The 22,834-nt window shown below is 35.0% G+C and overlaps 1 protein-coding gene across 1 annotated transcript in view; it reads right to left on the bottom strand.

The window, feature by feature from the left end:
- CCDC171 (coiled-coil domain containing 171) overlaps window positions 1–22,834 on the bottom strand; it is a 289,149-nt gene that overhangs the window by 164,016 nt on the left and 102,299 nt on the right. Inside the window, exons 12-16 of the mRNA XM_054583183.1 lie at window positions 14,712–14,818; window positions 12,864–12,953; window positions 11,662–11,862; window positions 8,963–9,130; window positions 7,303–7,491 (exon numbers count right to left, since the gene is read on the bottom strand). Coding sequence (XP_054439158.1) covers window positions 7,303–7,491; window positions 8,963–9,130; window positions 11,662–11,862; window positions 12,864–12,953; window positions 14,712–14,818 — 755 coding nt within the window. The remainder of the gene's footprint in view (window positions 1–7,302; window positions 7,492–8,962; window positions 9,131–11,661; window positions 11,863–12,863; window positions 12,954–14,711; window positions 14,819–22,834) is intronic.

Here is a 22,834-nt window from a genome sequence, read left to right as displayed (position 1 = left end):
ACAAATTACAAACTGGACATTCAGTGACACATAGACATGAAAGAACCTCGTTTAAAATGTCTTATTCTCATAAGTTATATGTCTTGTCTTTCTATACAATAAAAATATTTTAAAATATAATAAACATAAATTCACCTGCTTTTCCTATGATGGAAATGTTTCTCTGTTAAAAACAAAGCCTGTGTTGTAGGGAAATTGGAACCCTCATACATTGCTGGTGGGAATGTAAAATGGTGTCAGCAGCTTTTGAAACTAGTTTGGCAGTTCCTCAAAAAGTTCCTATAGACTAATATATGACCTACTAATTCCATAATCTGATACACACACACACACACACACACACACATACACACATCCCCATAAACCCATAATGATTATTAACTTGAAAATACTATTTTCATTTTGTAAATTAGCATGTCAAAAATAATATGTACTCCTGCGTTTACTCTTTTGTTTCTAAGGCAAAACAAATTATAAAATGCTCTTTTTAAAGCCAAGCCCTCAAAAGAACAGAGTTCTCCTTATCATTAGACTGAAAATAAATGTGTCAACACAGGCAAGATGCTTGATTTGCTGATTGTTAAAAGATACTACCTCAGACTGTTGCAAAGTAAGTATTACCTCTAAATTCTGATCTGTCTCCTGTCTCCCTTTCTTCTGGGTTTTCTGATCCCAAGTTCGCTCCAGGCTCTTCTGAAGCCTTCAAGCTTCAACCACCTCCTCTTCTAAGTTTATAGCAGTCTTTTAGCAATTAACCACACACAGCCTTATGATGAACCTTATATCATTTAATGTTTCATGTTTATTTAATACCTCCACAATTAAATTTGATATTTTGGGGGGGAAAACTAAGTATTATACCTCTTAGTACCAGAGCATGAAACACAGTGTCCTATATATGTGTTATATAACATGTATATTAACTACAATATATAAAAGTCAGTTTGATATTCTTTCCCATAGTAGTAATTTTGCAACAGAGTACTAAAAATTCAGTATCAGAAAAAAAGTCTGAGAGAAATAAGAGATAAAGAAATTACCATTTATGAATTGCTGACAACGTGGCACTGGTTAGCTTTTTCATACATTATCATGTTTAATTATTAATTAATCCAGAATCACTCAGAAATGTAAATGCAAGAAATATGAAACTGAATTGTCACTTTTACACCTATTTTCAGATATTACTTTATATAGAAAAATAGCATATATTTCTTTTTAAAAAGTGTTGTATAATGCAAAAAAGACTGAACTTTAAGGATGAAGATAATGTAATAAAGAGCACATTATGTTCACTTTACAATTTCTAAATGCCAACCAAGGTGCTAAACATTTTACATCTGTTATCACCATTCTAATCTTGTCCCTAGAATTTCCTCGCTATTCAAACAAGTGGTATCAGTTCTCTGAACCTTAGTTTCCACATCTGCAAAATAGAAATGATGCTTAATGATGCGCAGCTCCACTATGAAGAGGCATGTACGGTATGCAAAAGCATTAAAAAGAATCTATCAAACATTATGCAAATTGACCAAATAACATTATTTAAAAAATTTCTAAAGCAATTATTTGAATATTTGTAAGTCTCAAAGGACTTACCAATACTTCATTATAGTTGCCCACTCCAACCAACTCACAGTCCATCAAAACATTGTGTGTCCAGGATTATGTCTAACTCCCTGTGAATTATTGTATACCTACCATCTCCAACAATATAAACAAGCTGTACTTTATCCCTGAATAGTTTTGGAATTCAATTAAAAGTTTCAACATCTAATAACAGTTTTATGACTACCCAGATTTCTTGCCAAAAGTATACTTAATACCATGATATCAGAGGAATAAAATGCAATATAGTATATGATGTGTCTGAATTTCTTTGGTTTTTGTTCTCCATTCTCAACTCACTTGATTTTACAAAAATGTCAAACCTAAAATGTGTACAATAAACATTGCATCAAGGCTTAATTATACTTAAACTGATAGTGAAAAATCTTTATTTCTAGAAAGGAAGTTTTTGTTCCAATAATTTCATCCTTTTCAAGTAAAAAGGAAATAAGCACACATATACTAAGACTGCAAATGCAGACTCAGTAAGTGGAATGTAACGTGGCACTAAGCCCAGATGCTTCAGCAGGCATAGGTGCTTGAGATTATATTTACATGATGGCTCCAAAAGTATTTAAATTCAAGAAGTACCCAACCATATGGCTAGCACATTTTGCTTAACGCTACAAATATGCTGTGATGCTAGAACCAAACTTTCTGTTCTACAAGTTTCACTTATCTGATAGCAATTCCACTAATTGTTTTAAAGCTTACACATTAAAACATCTTATAAATAACATGACTACATTTTTTCAGATAAAAGCAATTCAAATCCAAAAATGGTTTTTTATTTAACTAGCTGTCCCTCACTAACCACTTCTTTACAATACCAAACATTAAACACACGGCTCTGTAGATAAGTCATTTGTTTTCCAGCAGATGGTCTCTATTAAGGGCTATGTTCATCTGACACCAAACATCCTCCATAACACACAACCCTATGCAAAAACTGTGGATTTTCCCCCTCATGACCTTATCAACATAATTTTTGAAAATGCATTAAGTACTATCAAATTAAAATATTGTTATTTGCATTATAGCTTTTGGGAGGAAATAGAAATATATAATTCAGCATAACAAAACTTCCTAAAACAAAACTTACAAGCCCTGTAATATACATTACAGTAGCAGTTTACAAATATAAAATCCAATTGAATTGCTGCTGTGTATTCAATTATATTTTATGAAAATTCAAATATGTTCATAAATAATATAAGCTATATGCCAATATATAATATTAATGCACTTTTAAGAATAACGAAAATAATACTTTTAATTTGTGTACTCATAGATCAAAGCCTAGGGTATTAATCATTCTTCAGAGAAAAGCCTTCAGCGAGAGGTTCTTTTAAAACATTAGCATTTGTGATGACTGACTCTCTTACTTCAGAAAGCAAATTGCTATGCCTTCTTGCAGATTTAGGAAAAAAGGAGTTCAAAACACTTACAGAAAATGAAGTTGGAAGACTCACATGACCTGATTTCAAGACTTATTAAAAAGCTGCAGTAATCAAATCAGTGTAGTATTGAAAAAAGAATAGACAAATAAATAAATGGAACAGATGAGAAAGTCCAGAAATAGACTTTCACAAATATAGTAAATTGATTTTTGACAAAGGTGCAAATAGAGAAGGATAGTCTTCTCAACAAATAGTACTGGAATAACTGGACATCCATATGCAAAAAACAATGCACATCAACCCATACCTCACAGCTTTCTAAAAATTAATTCAAAATAGATCATAGACCAATATGTAAAACCTAAAATTATAAAATGTTTCTTGTAGAAGATAAAAAGGAGGAAATTCTAGTGATTGCATACTAAGCAGAATTCTTAGATACAACACCAAAGGCACAAACATAAAAAAATTGATAAATTGGACTTTATAAAAATTTAAAACATTTTCTATGTAAAAGTACTATTAAGAGAAAGTGAGAAAATATTTGCAAATCGTATATCTGACAAATGACTTGTATCCAGTAACATAAACAAAATACAGCAAGAAGGAAACAAGCAGCCAAATTAAAACTGAACTATATATATATATATATTCATATATATATTCATATATATATGAATATGAATAGATAATTCACCAACAAAGATGTACAGATGGAAAATAAGCACATGAAAAAATGTTCAACATTATTATGCATTAGGGAAAATGTATATTAAAACCAAATGACATACCAATACACACCTGTTTGGCTTAAAGGAAAAAACAAAATGATGAAACCACATGCTGGCACAGATGCAAAGCAACTGGAACTCGCTTACATCGCTAGTGAGAATACAAAATGGTATAGCCACTTTGGAAAGCATTTAATAATTGTTTCTTATAAAGTTAAATGTATACTTACCGTATAGCCCAGAAATCAGACTCCCAATTATCTCTCCAAGAAAAATGAAAACTTATGATCACAAAAATCTATCTATGAATGTTTAAAGTATCTTTAGTTTGGGGGGAGGGGAGAGGGATTGAGTAAAAAGGAAAAAGGACTCACGGACATGGATAAGTGTGGTGATTGTGGGAGGGAAGAGAGTATAAGGAGACTAAATGGTAATGGAAAAAATATAATAAAAATATTTATTTGGAAAAATAAAGTAAAATAAAAAAATAAATAAAAATTAAAATAGAAAATAAAAACAACCAAAAGGCCCATTAGCAGGTATCTGGATAAATAAACTGTGGTACATCCATACAATTGTGTATCACTCAACAGTAAAAAGGAACAAACCACTGGTAAACACAACATTAATGAGTCCCAAATATATTTTTCTAAGTGAAAAAAGCCAGACACAAATGGCTACATGCTGTATGATTCCATTTACATAACATTCTGGAAAAGGCAAAACTCTAGAAATGGTCAAGAAACCTGTAGTTTCCATAAATGGTCAATTGTTCTTTTCACAAAGGGAGGGAGGCTGTTTAATGAGCAAAGTAAAGTCCTGAACAAATGGTGCAGGAACAGTAAATGCAGGGGGGAAATGAGGCTTAGGCCACAACCCAACATCACACCCAAAAATTAACTTGAGATGGATCACAGACCTCAATATAAAAGCTAAGACTATAAAACTTCTAGAAGAAACAACAGATTATCTTCACAATCCTGGGATACAGAAAGATTACTTAGCACATAAAAATAAGTACCCAAAAGAGAAAAAGATTTGTAAATTAGACTTCATCGATATTTTAAAACTTATGATCATCAGCGCTGGATGGTGTGGATCAGTGGATTGAGTGCCAGTCTGTGAACCAAAGGGTCGCCAGTTCAATTCCCAGTCTAGGGCACATGCCTGGGATGCGGGCCAGGTCCCTAGTAGGGGGCGCCGGAGAGACAACCACACGTTGATGTTTCCCTCTCATTTTCCCTTCTCCTCTCTAAAAATAAATAAATAAATAAATAAATAAATAAATAAATAAAATCTTTTTTAAAAAATGATCACCAAAAAAGCATTAAAAAATGAAAAGTGAACAAGTGAAAGAAAATATATGTTCCTTGACTTTCCCCTTCCCTTCCTTTCCTCCTGCCCCCCCCTCTTTCTTCTTGTCTCTGTTGGTTTCTTTTCCTTTCAGTGTTGCTGGTCTTATTTTCCTTGCATCTTTGTATTGTTGGTTAGGTTCCGCTTATAGGTGAGATCATATGGTATTTGTATTTCGCCCCCTGGCTTATAGCAAGGACTCATGGACAAACCAAAGGGGAAGAGTTGAAGGAGGGAGGAAGGGAGGGAGGAGGCAAGGGAAAGTGGTGGGGGGAAGGCAGAGACAATTGTATTTGAAAAAATAAATAAATGAATTTAAAAAAAAATATGTGATACATACAAAAAAGGATTTGTATCTAGAATATATAAAGAACTCTTACAAATCAATAATAAAAACACAAACAACTCATATTTTTAAATGGGCAGGTACCTGAATAGATATTTCATAACATAAGATATATGAATGGCCATTTAAGTACATGAAAATGCAAAACATAATTAATCACTAAGGAAATGTGAATTAAAACCACAACAAAACACCATAAAAACAACTAGATTGGCTAAAATTTAAAAAAACTGACAATATCGAGTGTTACAGAGGATGTAAAACAATGAAAACTCTTATAGATTGATAGTAAAAATGTGAAATGAACAGATCATTTTGGAAAACACTTTGACAGAAATTTGTAAATATACACCTACCGTATGACCTAGAAATTACACTTTTAACCATGAGAAATCAGGACATGTGTCAACAAAACACCTGTACAATAACATTTGTAGCAATTTTATTTACAATAGCCAAAAACTGAAAACAATCCAAATGTCCATCAACTCACAATCTATCAAATTGCTGTGTAATTATAAAATGGAATAGTACTCGACCATAAAAAGGAATGACTACTGATACACCCAAAAACGTGGATGAGTATCAAAAACATTATTTTGCGTGAACCATCAAAACCTATCTTCTGAATGACGCCTTTATAGGTGAAAGTAATCTATGACGATGCCTCCCAGAACAATGGTTGCCTATGGCAAGTGGAAGCTAACTGGAAGGGGCATGGGAACTTTATAATGAAAATGTTTTAAGTCTTACATGGGGTGATGGTTACATAGGTGTTTGCACTGATCAAAACATCAAATTGTACATGTAAGATCTGTTCACTTCACTGTATGTCAATGTTACTTCTAAAAAAATAATTTAGATTTTTTATTTCAATAATAGAAAATGCAGGGCATATCACAAGGCACCCTTCATACAGCGAACAAATGGCTACTTTAAGGGAATGTATTAATTCATTCAAATTCATAGAGAAAGGCCTAAGTTCACATAAGGCCCTTAGATTTGGAAAAATAGAATGGTCTTATTTTAAGGACTCCAAAACTGTTTACTGACAAGCAAAAATATATAGATGGTTTCTTTTTTTTTTAATTATACTAACCAATTATCCACCTGAGTGGACCAAATAAGAGATTAAATGCTCAATGAAGCATGGGAAAAATATACAATCTTCTGGTTAATAAGGGACCTATCTTAAGAACAAGGGACCTACTCTTAAAGTAAATATAAAAAATATATATACACTACCATATGTTATTCCTGATTGGGTGGGAATGATAGTTAGCAATATAAATTATGTTGACAAAAATCTGTGTAGGAAACAAATATGGTGGGGTTAACTACCCATAACTTCTGGTCTCAGTGGAATCCAACACAGAAGACAAAATACATCTCACAGTCAATTATTTTGCTACAGGTCTACCACTGCCATTCTAGTTCTTACACAATGTTAGGAGATAAAACAAATTTCAGCCACAAATGAATTAAAATGATAGTTCACATAGGAACCCTAACAAGTGAAGTTGATTTAAAAAAAATACCTACTCTAAAACTGACAATATTTTACCAAACTTAACCTTTTATTTTAAAAAATAAGGGAAATACAATTTTAGCATTTAATTGATCAATACATTCTGAGATATTTTAACCAGAAACCCATCTACTTCCAAACTTAAGTGAAAGACAATCCTTAATACCCATGCATACATAACACATATTCATTTATGTGAATGTGTGTTTGCATGATCACACATTTCACTTGTGCATAACAAGTTGTATATGGTAATCAAGAAGTTTTACACTGACTTGACAATGGTATTTGAAATAAAGATGGAACATCCATTTGTTCTCTGTGGAGGTAGCGTACCTGTGCCCTCTTCTGCACCTCCAGGAGGAGCTCTGAGTACTGCAGCTCTAGCTCCTTCTTCTGTTTGTGCCAGCAGCTCTCCTGGGCTTTGATCTGCTCTGCCACTTTGTTGAAGGTGTCCTCCTGGGTCTGCTGAAGCTCCCTCATCGTATCGGACTTGTTTTTACAGATATACTCTAGATGACTTATCTAAATGGAGAAATGCAACAGAGAATAAGCTATGCTGACAAACAATTTCCTTGTATCACCTCCTCCAAAAAGTGTTCAAAATTTTCTAATATATTTTATTCCTTAAGATCATATATTTTAAGTTAAAATGAAAATAAAGAAATGATGAAACAGGAATTAGTAGGGCAAATTATCATATGTTAGCAGAAAATGTCATTTGTGTGCTTAAATGACAACTCTTTTATTCTTCTCTTTCTAAAAAAGGTTATTCATTCTAAGACCAACTTTACTAAAAAAAATTTAGGAAGAATATCCTTATTTCTAGATCCAAAGCTCAAGCTGTTTGGATATCTCAATGGGAAAGAAAGTATTTAAATGAGATTTACAAATCTACAAATATTTTGTATATAATAAAACAGAATTTTCCAACCATTAATGATATTTTAAAACTATAAAAATCTATTAAAACAACATCTCAGAGGGTTAAAACACGTACTCATTTTACTTATTGGTAATTTTCAAAGCCATGATACACACATTCACAATAATGAATAGCATCTATGACTCACAACTTACTCTCACTTCCTCAATCCCACTTCTCAGTGCCTACGGTAGTGTTTCCCAATGAGACCAAGATAAAATGTTCTCTTTCACCCTAAAATTGGACCAAGATTAAAAATAAACTCTAGGGAACAGTTTTTCTTTTCATGTCCCTCAAGAGCAAATATCATTGCAACTAAGATCTGGAAACTAGACCACCTAAACAAAGTTCTGACCAGTTCGATAGATAAGAATCAGTATCTTTAACAGTGACATATGTTGGTCTGCTAAGCCATTTTGATTTTCTATAACCAAAACAAGGTTTTTAAATATTTTTTTGAAAGATTGAATTTCTAAGCTTGTGAATGATAAAGTGACTATAAAAGTATACCATTTTCTCCTACAATATACTCGTATACTTCTTACAATCTAAAGCACTGAATGGGTTTGGAAATGCACAGTTGGTTATATTTCAAGAAATGTCATAAACATAATTTAAAATTTTTAACTGCTTTTAAAGTAACACCTCATTATATCCTAAGCAAAGAATTTTAAGATCATGTTTTTGAATAACTGTATCTTGTTTCTATTTTATGCTATCATAAAGAGTTGGTTTATTAATGTAAATGGCTAAGTTCTTTGAATTGCTTCATCAGTAAGATTAATTTATTTTCTTTTAATTAGGTCCCTGTGGCTAATACTGGCTAGTAGTATTAGCATGTCCTGCACAGAAAGTGGAGCTTAGAGACTTCACACAGACTTCAGTCACATTTATATGCCCACAGCAATGGCATCAAACTGAGTTGTAGACAAGCCATAATTAATGGTACTGAATTATTAACATCCAAATTCTTTTTGAAATAAGATGAATGTCAGCCCCTCTTAATGATACTGTGATGTGGACAAATGTCACTGAATTTAATAGAGGTATCTGGTGCCTGAGGACAGTTACCTTCTCATTAGCCCTGTTGAGGTCTGCGATCAGGGCATCAACATTCTCCTGCAAGACTGCACAAAGCTCAGACCAGGAGAATTTATCCAGCATGCCTTCTGGTTGTTTTATGAGCACACAGCCTGCTATCAAGTGCTGATACAAGGTATGAAGGAAGGTTAGTTTCTCCTGTGAGGACAAAAAAGGAAATTAATTCCAGTAGATGAGCATTGTAAGAAGTAAAACACACAATACACATAGTAAAGAATTTATTTCAAAAACCTGGAAAGGAATTAAAACACTCATCTCAGAATATTGTCACTTGGTGACTTGTTTTTACATTCAAAACTAAGCATCAGATAGAAACTGCGAATGGCTTACACTTAGTATTCAAAACCAAAATGTGAAGTCTCGAATCCAAAAGATCAGGGTTCAGACCCCTACTCTGCTACTACTGAGGATGTGATCTTAGCAAGTGCACGTTCAGGCCTCAGCTTCCCCCGCTGTACTGTTTCTAAGCTATTCTAATTGAAAGTGAATGGTATTGATAATTCTATTTCTTATTTACATTTGCTGAAACAGATATTAAGTAAAAAAAAAACCATGATAGCAGAGTGTTACTCAACTCTGTCAAATAAAGTTACACCAATATCTGTACTTTACAGGTACACAATTACTCAGCTTTCGTCCTCCTCCAGGGATTCCAGTTTACTTACCACTTACAGGAAATCTATCCCAAGCCCCTTCGGCAAAGCAGACAGTGATATGAAAAATAATGGAAGAAGAGCTCATTTGTTTTCCCCACTTATAAGTTCATACAGTGTTTGGCACAAGAGGCACTTGTAGGTGTTTAAACATTACAAAGTAACAGTCAAAAAATGGACATAGCTGCCCAAGACATACTTTCAAAACTGTCCAATTAGAAATTTTTTTTTTTAAAAAGTTCTTCAAAATTACACTGCCATTGCAATTAACTATTCATTATTTAATGACCTAGAAATATTCTGCTGTAGAATTCAGTAAAAAAGCTGACCCCATCTTGAACACACAGGAGAGTTTACTTACTAAAATGTCTAATGCTGTCTTTATAAGGTGTTTCATCTATAGAGTCCCAAAGAGCGGAACTCAAGTAACTGTGAAGCCGCAAAGTGAATATTTTATGTGGATAAAGTAAGTTCCCTCAAGATTTTTTAATGTATCAGCAGAAAAAGAAAATTTGTAAAAGGCAAAATTTTAACAGAGAACAAAATAGAAATTCTAATCTTCTATGTAAGAAAAACTGAAAATAGCATATGTAAAGATTTAAAATTTGAATCTGTGGGGAAAGTTTTCTGATATATATCAAAATGTGTATCTTAATTCTCCCTATATGCCCCTTTAATTTTTTCAAATTTAAAAACTAAAAAATTTAAATATGTAATTAAAATCATAAACTTGAGTGAGGATATCAGAAGAGTCTTCATAGATATCTATGCCTTTTTCTTTTTTAGGCAATTAAAGATATATTTTGCATTTCCAACTAGGTTAAGATGTTTAAAAATCTTATTAAACATAACTAAGCAAATGTCATATTCAGGCACTTAAAACCTCCCCCCCTGCACATTCTGCTGTTGAGCTTATCCTCAAGGATAATTCATTGTGTCGCCATTATGTCCTTTTTGCTTGGGCTGTGATAAACCATGCATGACAATCAACCATTTGGCGTGAAAAGAGAATCTCAAGATCCAAAATCAATTCACACATGTTGAACCCAACCACATTGTTGTAGACATGCTGACTTTACAATATAGTCAGGCTTCTAGTTTCCTTTAATCATTATCTGATGTGTAGAACAATTCCAGTCCCTTCATGTGGACACAATTTAAATCCCAGACTGTAAGAAGAGGGGAAAGAATGTTTCCTTTTTACTTTCTTGGCATGCATTTCATATTTGTTGGAGTAATGAACTCAATATGCAGGACGACTCAGATAAACCAGTTTCACACTAGCTAGACTAGCTCCACATCCCATGGGTAAAAGAAAATATAAGGTAATTCCATTCACACAGCTCATACAGAATGTGAAAGCTTTGTTGTCATACTTTAAGAAGTCATTAACAAATAAAAATGGATAGGCCACTCCATAGGGCATCCAAATAAAGTTTTCATTTTGTGGGATTTGTATTTTTCTAAATTTGGATATAAAGAATAAGGAGACTGTCTATTAAAGTAATAATTATTTCTGTTTTGCAAATAAGGAAACTCAGATGTGGAAAGACCAAGCTGTGTGACTCGTCCATGTTCACAGTTTGTAAGCAGAAGTACCAGGATCCAAGTCCTGTTCATCTTTAAAAAAAAAAAAAAAATTCTTTCCACCATGCCAAGCTACTGAACTACTAAAATAAAAAAAAAAAACTAACTTTGTCTTTGGTAATCAGGCCAACCTTGAAAGAACTGTCAGGAGCATAGTTACTTGAGATACGGTGTTCTACGTAGAGAAAACCAGCTGTACGAGTGACAGAAGGGTTAATCTACATTACTTCTCTCACCAAACAGGATGACACAAGACTAATGGAGTGACTGATTTCTGCAGCTGGCATGAATATTTCAAAACAGTCAGCTCAGAACAATTTTTTGAATTAAACCAAATAAGAGTAAAAACAGGCACTTGATGTATGTAAATTTATAAAACTGAGATTAGTGAAAGGCCTTTCCTGACAGTCATCTCGTCTCAGGTAATACCTCAGCGTCCTTATGGAAGGCCTGAGAAAGCTTCTGCAGTTCACAATCAGACTGGGCAGCTTGAGCCTTTTCTTTCTCCCAACAGTGCAGCACATTTTGTAGTTCCACTTTCAAAGTGCTGATTAGAGCCTCTCTATCTGCACACTTAGTGCGTAAATGACTCAACTCCTTACTGACATCAGCCAGTTTATCCTGAAGGTCCTGTAGGAGATACCAAAAATACAGGTTGTACGATGGCCAACCAATATAGGGATGGGGGATACACATGTAAAGTACATAATGAAGACTTCCAAAGCTTTAACATAAAAGAATCACAAAGGCAAACATTTGATTATGTGTTAAAAACGAAGGGATTTTATTTGAGTGTACTAAGTAATTACCTGAAAAATTAGAAAATTTGTTATTTTCGCGTTTAAACATAAAGTGCTAACAAGATAGCTTATTCCAAAAAGCTCTTCTCTTTCAACCCATTATTAAAAAAATAATGTGGTGGTTAAAAAAAATTAAATAAAATTTTAAGAATAAATCTCTTACATTTAATTTAAAAACATTTCCTTCTCCATGAAATTCCAAATAATTATATCAAAAAAAATATGTGGCATAAAATTCTGCTATACTATTTATTCCTTAACCTTAAATCCTATGAAGTATGTAAAGGACAAATGCAATATGAACCAACACACAAAAAATCCAGCAATGCTGAGCAACTCTGAGAGTTGCTTCAGTATAGTTTTGCAAAAATGAAGTACTTAAAAGCGGCACAAAGAATAAAACAAACTGTTTTCCCGGACTGGAGCCAGGGATGGTCTTGGCCTATTACTAGGCATGACGTCGTACTAAAAACAATGGCTCCACCCTAAAATGATGAAATTTGACTCCAAATATTAATGTGCTTATGAAAAATGTTTACTATGTATCTAAGGGTAGACATTAAATCTTAAATCATTTTGTGAATCTATGGTATTATAATTAAGCCTAGAAAATAAATTTTTCCATTAACCAGAACAATTTCTAATCATTTTATTTTTTAATGAAAAACATTCTTGCATTCGTGTTACTTTGATCAACAATAAAAAATAAAAATTGTATCCAAATGTACTTAATAAGAAAAAGGAAGCTGTATTTTCTGATATCTTTAAAAACTTTCCCTAAATAATATTTGTTTCCTCATACAAAAGGAAAGTTATTTAAAACCATAATACCTTTATATTTTTAGTGTGAGCTTCTATCTTCTGTTTGGTAGAATCAAGTTCATTAGATGCTTTTTCCTTGGCATCATTCATGCTGTTCAGCTGATAAAAGAAAACGTAAGTAACTTTTTTATATTTTTCAAGGATGGGTTAACTCAAAATATAATTTTTAAATGTTTTTTATGCACTCACTTAATATAAATTTTTGAATAGTAACTGAGAGTCTTAAAAATTATTTCTTTTGGTTAACTATGTAATTTCTGTCACCAGCCCACAGGGCTAAACAGAAAAGAAAGCACTGAAGCTTAAAATGTCAGTGATGTTATTGTATTTTTACTAGACGTCTGGACAAAGGATTTCATTCTAACTGTAAACAAATATAACTTTATTCTTAAAATCCTACCGGGCCAAAATGCCAGAAGCAGTGGCATCTATAAGGAAAGAAAAAAAGGACAGAGCAAAAGACTGTTCTTTCTATACATCATGAGGGTATTCACTGGTCTCTCACTCCATATGACAACTTCAGGGTCGGTCACATGCAGTCCTACTGGGAAGGCTTGTGGCAGGTCATCAGTTGGTCCTGCTCCGCTTGTGATTTATTTTCTTTGACAGTTCATTCTTCTTTCTGTCAGACTGCTCTTTTTGCTTTCTTTGCAGCCACCCCCTTGGTCTCCCCACTGCTGTCTCTGGCACTGGTTCACAACAAAGCACATTACTAAGCCAAAGCCTGCTGAGTCGACTTTTCAACTGTGCTGAAGATCATGTGACATTCATCCTCCCAAATAACAATTCGCTGTGGGTAATATGTTACTAGTTATCCTGCAGCTTCCAGTCCTAGGCCTCAGAAGAGTTTCATAAACTACGAACAATACAGGTTGTCTTGTCTCATTGGGAAAGACTTAGCAATATTTATTCTTCATAGAAATTTAATTATTTCAGTGGTCACTTTCTTTTATGCTTTTTAAACAATTACAGAGGGAATTAAAGAGGCTTGCTTTTTCTTCTTTAATCACCTCATTAAAGTAAAATAAGCCCCTTCTGAACTGTGAAATGTAACAGTTTCACAGTCTTTAAATTATATGAATGCAACAGATAAACAAAATGATAAAACACTAAATTCCATACTGTGTAGTTTGTTTTTGGTTTGAACAATGTTTGTTTTGCTAACTACTTGTATTTAATGTAATTACTTTATACTATCTAATTTGACAAAATGTAACTAAACAAACTCTTTGATTTTTAAAGCACAAATCCATAAAATATTTTAATACCCAAGAAAACTACCAACCCACACTTTAAATAATACAAATGAGATGATAAATAGAAGCAAGAGCTTTTTCAATCAGCAAACCAAAAACTTCCAGGCTACATCAGACAATTGTTTTTAAAAACTTCTATCAACATTTTACTCACTTTAGAGAATAAAAAGTAACAACTTTTTTATTCAGCTTTCCACAGTTTGTAGAAATCTTAACCTAGAATATAGATAATATCTAAATTTCCACAACCTATTCCAAATTTCATAAAAACACATTAAAATTTAAATATAACACGTATTACGATAACTTAAATGACCTGCATAGCTTTTGTATTAAACTAAAATAAATAAATTTTTAAGTTCAAGAGTGACAGAGTCTTTACAACTTTAAAAATAACAGTGAGACCTAAGCTACAAAAACATAAGTGAGACACGACTTTAGGCCACACTTAAAGAACAATGACAGACAATTTATTATTTTTTGTATCTGTGAAGCTGCCAATTCAATATTCCCAATTTTTTTGACCTCTGTAACAAGCAAGGGATACGTACTGCTGCAGGCCGAAGGCTATATGTGTGGAGCCAAACAGTGCAAGTGTTACCTCATTAGATGCATCTTCCAGCTTGTTCTGGTAATCTGTCAAGGTACGCCTCAAAGTCTCAAGGACAACAGAGAAGCTGGGAGGTTTAGCTTTGTCCTTGTGGATGCCTAGAGAAAAACACAGGAACAAAGTATACCCTTAAAAGTCAGAAGGAAACCAAAGCAAAGCAAACCATAACAGATAATTACAATTAGATAGAGGTGAAAAGACTTTATGAAACAGCACACAGAATCATTCTCCAAAGTAAACTGCTGTATAGTCAAATATTAATACTCTTTCTAAACAAATGGTCAAATTAAGTTCATAATATGTCAAGTTCTAATTCATAACTACTTTGTACCTTACAAGGCCCACTCTGTAGTCAGTCAGTAGTAAGCTCTTTTTTCCCCCTATCTCCTAAGTAACTGAAGTGTTTGTACACACCTCTATCCAACAATTAAGCAAACACTCTATAGAAACATTGTTTGGGGGAGTTGTATACATTCATTTTGGTCCTTGTGTTTCTGATCAGTCAGGTCTATTGTGCTTAAATATCAATATCTGAACCCAAAAGCACATAATTTTCTGTTACGCTTGGAAATATTCTTCAATCCTTAAAAGTCTCAAGTTACAATTTGAAATAAATAATGAATATGTTATTATCTACATAAGCCCACATCATGTTTCAATTAAAGCCCCTAAAACTGATATTCATTGTAAAAATATGAGTATTTCCATGTTATACCTCAAAATATTTTTATTTTGTTGGGCCATAAGTTAGTTGAGCTAATCAAGGTTACATGGTAATAATGTAGCTCAAAATATTAATCCAAAATAATCAGAAGTTTAGTTTCAAAAACCAGTTTAACCTGATTGCTTATTGTACTACTCTTCATTAAAAAACAAGTAGAAAATTTTAAAACATTATTAAAAAATATTTTTCTTTTCCTGTTATAATTTCTCCCTATATTTTACAATCTAAGTACTTCAATATTTCAATATTTTCTATGTGCCCCTACTGGGGGCGAACCCACAACCCAGTCATGTGCCCTGACCTGGAATCGACCTGATGACCTTTCGCTCTGCAGGACTACGCTCAACCAACTGAGCCACTCCAGTCAGGGCAGCAAAGATAATTTTTAAAATAAGCATTCATAGTATATGTTGTATTATTCATTGATTCATTCAATCAACTAATTTACTGAATTACTTCTACATGCTAATCCAAGGTATTAGGCACATGGAAGTGAACAAGATTGGTGCAGCCTCTGTGCTCAAAGAATCTACAGTCTAAAAAGAGGGAGATAGTAAAAAAATAACTACATAAAATCATTGATCCACTCTCCAAGTATTCAACTGCTAGAACTTAGAGGAAATAGGGAAGAAGGCAGTAATAAAGGAAATAAAGAAAAAAAGGGGGGAAATGTTTGGTTAGTGATAGACCAACTTTATTCATCTCAGAGTATTGATGATACTTAGTGTTTTAATCTTAGACAAAATTTTATTAATAAACCTTTTATATTATTAAAGTATAATCTGAATAGTATCTTAAATATGGGTACATCTCAGCTTTTCTTAAACAGAAGAATATTTAACTTAAAAAAGAACTAATATGGAAACAACACATATCCCAGCCAGGGGGGAAAAAGAGACACTGCTCTAAACCATAATAATGGAGAGGACAGTATTTGTAATGACTATAAGTTGGAAAGACAACTCTTTAAAAATTTTATTAAAGGTCTTACCAAATATATATTTTTAAAATTGATCTCTTGCACAAGATAAAAACATGTAATGTATAATTCTTTTCTTTTGTTACTACACAAGTAGGCCATGAATAAATCATTCAAGGACACTCGGGAAATGTGCTAGCTTTTACAATACGGGAGAAAATTTCCTCTTAGAAATTCAGAATAAAATCATCTTAACATGAGTATTGAGAGGTAAGGAACAAAATGCCCTCTCCTTCCTGACCCATGCACAATCTTGTATTTTACATAAAATTAAGTTGACTTTCTTTGCCTGAAAATGTTTATACAAAAGTTCAGTTGAAATACAAAGTATGTTTTATGTCCCACCCATACCCATTACAAAAAGATATACTTACTGGTTCCTTAACATGACAAAATGTGTATATATAAAAAGAAAGGGTCACTCAGGACCCAGGACCTTACTGACTGATTTAATCTAATAATATTCTAATCACTGCACTAAGGTCCCCAAAAATAATAGACTATTTTCTTTTAAAGATTTTATGTATCTTTAGACAGAGGGGATCGGAGGGAGAAAGAGAAGGAGAGAAACATCAATGTGTGGTTGCGTCTCATGCACCCCCCACTGGGGAACCTGGCCCACAACCCAGGCACGTGCCCTGACTGGGACTGGAATCAGCAACCCTTTGGTTCACAGGCAGTGCCCAACCCACTGAGTCACACCAGCCAGGGTCACAAAAACAAGACTAGTAAAGCTATCCTATCAGAGTAAAATCTAAAAAATGTTTTAATAGTGGTAATAAACTTTATTTTTAAAATTATATCTTATTGACTATGCTATTACACTTGTCCTGACTTGTCCCCCCTCCACAACACCCCCGACTCATCAGGCAATTCCCCCACCATGGTTCATGGCCATTGGTCATGTGTATAAGTTCTTTGGCTACTCCATTTCCTATACTGTACTTTACATCCCCATGACTACTCTGTAACTACCTATTTGTACTTCTTTTTTTACTAAGTATATTTTATTGATTATGCTATTACAGTTGTCCCATTATTTTTTTCTTCCCTTTATCCCCCTCCACCTGGTACCCCCATTTTCCTCCAGCATTCCCCTCTATTACTTCATGTCCATGGGTCATACACACAAGTTCCTTGGCTTCTCCATATCCTATACTACTCTTATCCTCCCCCAATCTATTTTTGTACCAACCAATTATAGTTCTTATTCCCTGTGCCTTTTCCCCCATTCTCCTCCTTCCTCCTCTCCACTGATCTCCACTTCCATGGTTCTGTTCCTATTCTAGTTGTTTTCTTAGTTTGTTTTTGGTTTTGTTTTGTTTTAGGTTCAGTTGTTGATAGTTATAAATCTGTTGTCATTTTAACATTCATAGTTTTGATCTTCTTTTTCTTAAATAAGATCCTTTAACATTTCATATAAAAATGGCTTGGTGATGATGAACTCCTTTAGTTTTTTCTTCTCTGAGAAACTCTTTATCTGCCCCTCAATTCTAACTGATAGCTTTGCTGAGTAGAGCAATCTTGTCTGTAGGTCCCTGCTTTTCATGATTGAATATATTTTGTCAATCCCCTCTAGCCTGCAAAGTTTTTTTTGATAAATCAGCTGACAGTCTTATGGGAACTCCTCTGTAGGTAACTAACTACTTTTCTCTTGCTACTTTTAAGATTCTCTCTTTATCTTTAACCTTTTGCATTTTAATTATGATGTGTCTTGGAGTGGGCCTCTTTGCACCCATCTTGTTTGGAAAGCTTTGTGCTTCCTGGACTTACATGCCTCTTTCCTTCACCAAATTAGGGAAATTTTCTTTCATTATTTTTTCAAAGAGATTTCCAGTTTCTTGTTCTTTCTCTTCTCCTTCTGGCATCCCTCTAATGCGAATATTGGACCTCTCAAAGTTGTCCCAGAAGCTACTTATACTATCCTCATTATTTTGGATTCTTTTTTATTCTTCTTGTTTTGATTGGTTGTTTTGCTTCCTTATGTTCCATATCATTGATTTGATTCTTATCATCATCCACTCTACTGTTGTTTCCCTGTAAATTGTTCCTTTATTTCAATCAGTGTATCCTTTGTTTCTGATTGGATCTTTTTAATGCTGTTGAGGTCCTCACTAAGTTCCTTGAGCATCCTTATAACCAGTGTTTTGAATTCTGCATCTGACAGATTGCTTATCTCCATTTTGTTTAGCTCTTTTTTCTGGAGTTTTTATCTGTTCTTTCCTTTGGGCCATGTTTCTTTGTCTCATTTCAGCAGCCTCCCTGTGTTTGTTTCTGTGTTATCAGGTAGAGCTGCCTTGACTCCGGGTATTGGTAGTGTGGCCTAATATAGTAGGTGGCCTAATACAGTAGGTGTCCTATAGGGTCCAGTGGCACAGCTTCCCATATCATCCAAGCTGAGAATTCAAGGTGTACCCTTTGTGTGCGTTGAGTTCACCCTCCTCTTATAGTTGAGCCTTGGTTGATATTGGCAGTTCAATGAGATGGATTTACCCAGGCCAATCAGTGGCAGGGATTGGCTATGACCACTGACCACCAACTTCTATCCTCCATTCAGGATCAGCTGTGCAGAGACAGAGTGGTGGTGCTCTGACATGGTCTGTAGCTGTCCACTGGGTACGCTGGCCCTAAGGTTTCCTGGATGATACAGGCCAAAGTCAGCCGCAACCTGTATTTTGCCCAGAGCCACCCTGCCTGAGCTATAAAGCAATCTGAGATGCCTGCTACTTGTGCTGATTTTGGAGATTCCTGGGCGAAGCCAAGCTGTGAATCCAGGCTGGCTGCTGCTAGTGCTGGGCCTGAGGCTCACTGACACCAGCTGTTTTTTGTTTGGTAGGATTTATAAAGTTGTGAAGCATGAGCTAAAACCAGGCATTCATTTGGAAAAGTAGCTTGGGTGGGCCCATATGTTGGGTGGGGCAGAGTCTCTGGGATTTCCAAGGTGGGGCAAACAGTGTTAGCCAGGTTGATGGAGTCTCAGATATGACAGCAGCTTCTGGGCTCTGTGGGGGTAGGGTTTAGAAAAGGAACAATGGCCTCTGCTTGCCTTGATCCCAGACAATTCAGTTTCTCCCTGTGTATAACTGTGCCTTTCAGGCTGCTATCCAGGTGCAGGAGCTTAGAGGGAGTGAGTCTGAGTAGGGGAGTCCATGTATGGGTTCTTTACAAGGAAGTGTTTGGGCCTCCAGAAGTTTCTTCCACCAACTCAATCCCAGCAGGTTTTTACAGCCTGAATTTATGGGGACTTATCTTCCTGGCACTGGAACCCTCGGGTGCAGGCCTGATGTGGGGCTGGGACTCCTCACTCCCAATTTTTACCCACCACACATGGGTGAGGGACCAGTCAGCTCCGTGTCTGCACCCTTCCTATCAGTCTTGATGGATGCAGTTTCTTTAATTCCATAGTTGTCAGATTTCCATTCAACTTGATTTCTGATAGTTCTGAGTGATAGTTGTTCTATATTTTAGTTGTAATTTTGATGTAGTTGTGGGAAGAGGCCATAAATAACTTTTCAAAAGTCAAAGTCCAAAAGACAATGGACTGAGCTTTTTTTAAAAAAAGAAGTGCATTATAGAATATGAGTAGTCATGTTCATCCTCAGAATAGGAAAAAAATCTTTTTGTCTCATCTTGTTTTTTTAAATTGCATCATAAAACACAGAAATTAACATTCAAATGAGTTTTATTTTCATCTGAAAAAACCCAAACATTTAATACACTGATGACTACGATAATTCCTTTTTCATTCTAAAAGCACTAAATATAAACATTTTGTGGGCAGTTATACTTTTCAATGAGACTGTATTCTATTAACTCATCTTATTCACTGAGATCATAAACACTTTCATCATCTTGCGAACATTGGTGCCAATTCTGATGTTCTTTTAATGAAAATGGCTCATAACTCTTCTAAGATATGAAGTGTACCTAAGTCCCCTGGGAAAGTTCAAAAAATACTTCCTTAACCAAGGTTTAAGAAATGCTTTGGTGAGGGGAGCCCCAGGATCCCTGATGACCCTTGCGTGGCTTGATAAGCTCCATGTAGCTAGAAGTCTATGAATAACTGGGAAATGATGCCATCAGGCTGGGTTCCCTGAATTCTATGAGGATGATGGGATCTTGAGTGATGCAGGCCAAGTGATAGCACTTAACTTCCAAGACAAAATGGATATTGTCACCATAGTAGGCAGTGGAGTCACAGCAGTGAACAAAATGACTTTACCCACAGAGATGATAGTTTTGGCTAACTGATCATGGTGTTCCTGGGACTGAAATAGGCACTGTACTTAAGTGTTACCTCATTTGTATAAGTAAAAAACCTCTACGTCTGATTACCAGAAGTAGGACTTAACACAAAACGGAGTATTGGCCCTCAACCAATTCTCAGACATAAGCTAGTTCACAGACCTAGTACCCCATGAATAAAGAGCATGGGTCCTCAAAGAAACATGTGACCCTTTACCAGGGCAATCATGCACTGGTGAAGGGAAGTTAACTGCACTTATCAGGGGTAACTGGACACTGGATCTGAATGGATTCCAATTCCTGGAGACCTAAAATGATATTGTGGTTCACTTCCATTCAACTCCTACCCAGTCAGTTAGAGTAGGAGTTTGCAAAGGTCAGGTGACTTGGAATGTGCAGTTGCAGAAACTGGCAGTGTCCACTTTGGTTACCTCACCCATGGAGAGAGGGACTTACAGAGGAAAAAGAGGAAGTGAAAAATAGTAAATCAAAAGTAATGGCTCCTTCCTTGAGAGACTACAGAGATTAGTGCCTCTGCTAAGGACTTACTAGATAAAGGGGTGGCTATTCAATTCACCTATCTGGCTTGTACAGAATAAAGATGGATTTTCGAGAATGACAGTAAATTACTTTAAGTCCAATCCCACGTGACTTCAGTTTAGCCGTAGTTAAAAGATGTAGTTTCATTGGTGGAGCAAATCAGTACATTTCCTGGAACTGGAATGAAGTCCTTTCTTTTATCCTTTTAGTAAAAACCACCAAAACAGTTTCTTTCAACTGGCAAGGCCAGCAATCTACCTTCATGCCCTAACACAGAGCTATATCAACTCTAGCCCTCTATCATAATCTAGTCTGTAGAAATCTTGACCATCTGTCCATTCCAGATGATATCACATATTCCACCTAGTTCTCTACCAAGATATCATTCTGACTGCTCGAGTTCAGGCAAGTCAAGTTTGGCAGGTCCTTATAGGTGGTGAAGTAAAATCCTCCCAGTAGGCAGAACTTCAAGTAATGAAAACTGACTGTCATTTTGCCTGAAATTAGACATGACAAAAGGTACAAATATATACCAATTTATGGGTGGTAGCTAACAGTCTGGCTGAACAGTCATGGACTCAAAGTGAACACAGCTGGAAAACTCGTAATAAGGTGGTCTGGACAAGAGTGTGTGTGTGAACAAACCTCTTCAAATGGTCTCTCTGCCCAGATCAACTTCAGTACCTTAATAATCAGGAGACCAAGAGGAAGCATTCTGTGGATATCAGCCAGGATCTTTCTCCAGCCACCACTGTCCATGCAACAAGTGTAAAGGCACAGTAAAGGACAAAAATGGAGTCATGGCAAATGAATAATACATGGGCTCGGCAACATAGACTTCCATTCACCAAAACTGATAGGATTACAACCCCTTGGTTGAATGCCAAATCAAATCTATCAATAGCAAAGACAAACACTAAACCCAGGATAAGGCACCACTGTCTAGCTGGACTAGCCGGCCACCTGGTGGCAAGTTGATTAACCTATGTAACTTCCACCATGGAATGAGCAATGCTTTATTCTTACTAAAGCACACATTACGCTGGATATAGATTTTCCTTCACTGATCACAGTATTTCTCCTGAAATAATCATCCATTAATTTTAAAATACCTCGTTCACCACGAAGCATTCCACATAGATTTGCTTCGAACCAGAGAACTTATTGTATGGCAAATAAAGTATGGAAATGGGCTAAGTTTCATAGAATTCCTATGGTCTCCCTATATTTCTCATCCCTCAGAAGTAGCTGGTATAGAGAATAGCAGAATGGCCTTTTGAAGATTCATGATATTGGATGGATAGCCACACTTTGTAAGACACAGATAATATCCCCCAGATACATGTGCTCTGGGTCAGCAATCAATATATGCTGTGTTTCTCCCACAGCCAGGATTCACAGATCCTGGAATCAACTGTTAGAAAAGGGAATGGTTCATCTCACTATTGCACCTAACAGTTCACTAATGAAATGTCTGCTTCCCCTCCCAGAAACCATAGACTTTACTGGTCTAAATCTTAATTTCTAAGGGTGAAATGCTTCCATCATGGGATACAGCAATGATTCCATTAAAATGGAAGGTAAGAACTTTATCTGGTTATTTCTGGACTCCTTTTGCCAGGAAAC

The sequence above is a fragment of the Pteronotus mesoamericanus genome, unplaced genomic scaffold, assembly GCF_021234165.1.
Source record: "Pteronotus mesoamericanus isolate MK-2021 breed Mesoamerican mustached bat unplaced genomic scaffold, CSHL_Meso_final contig_73, whole genome shotgun sequence".
Taxonomy (NCBI): Eukaryota; Metazoa; Chordata; class Mammalia; order Chiroptera; family Mormoopidae; genus Pteronotus; species Pteronotus mesoamericanus.
Note: the sequence above shows the minus strand (reverse complement) of the source record. Positions and strands in the feature narration are given on the sequence as shown.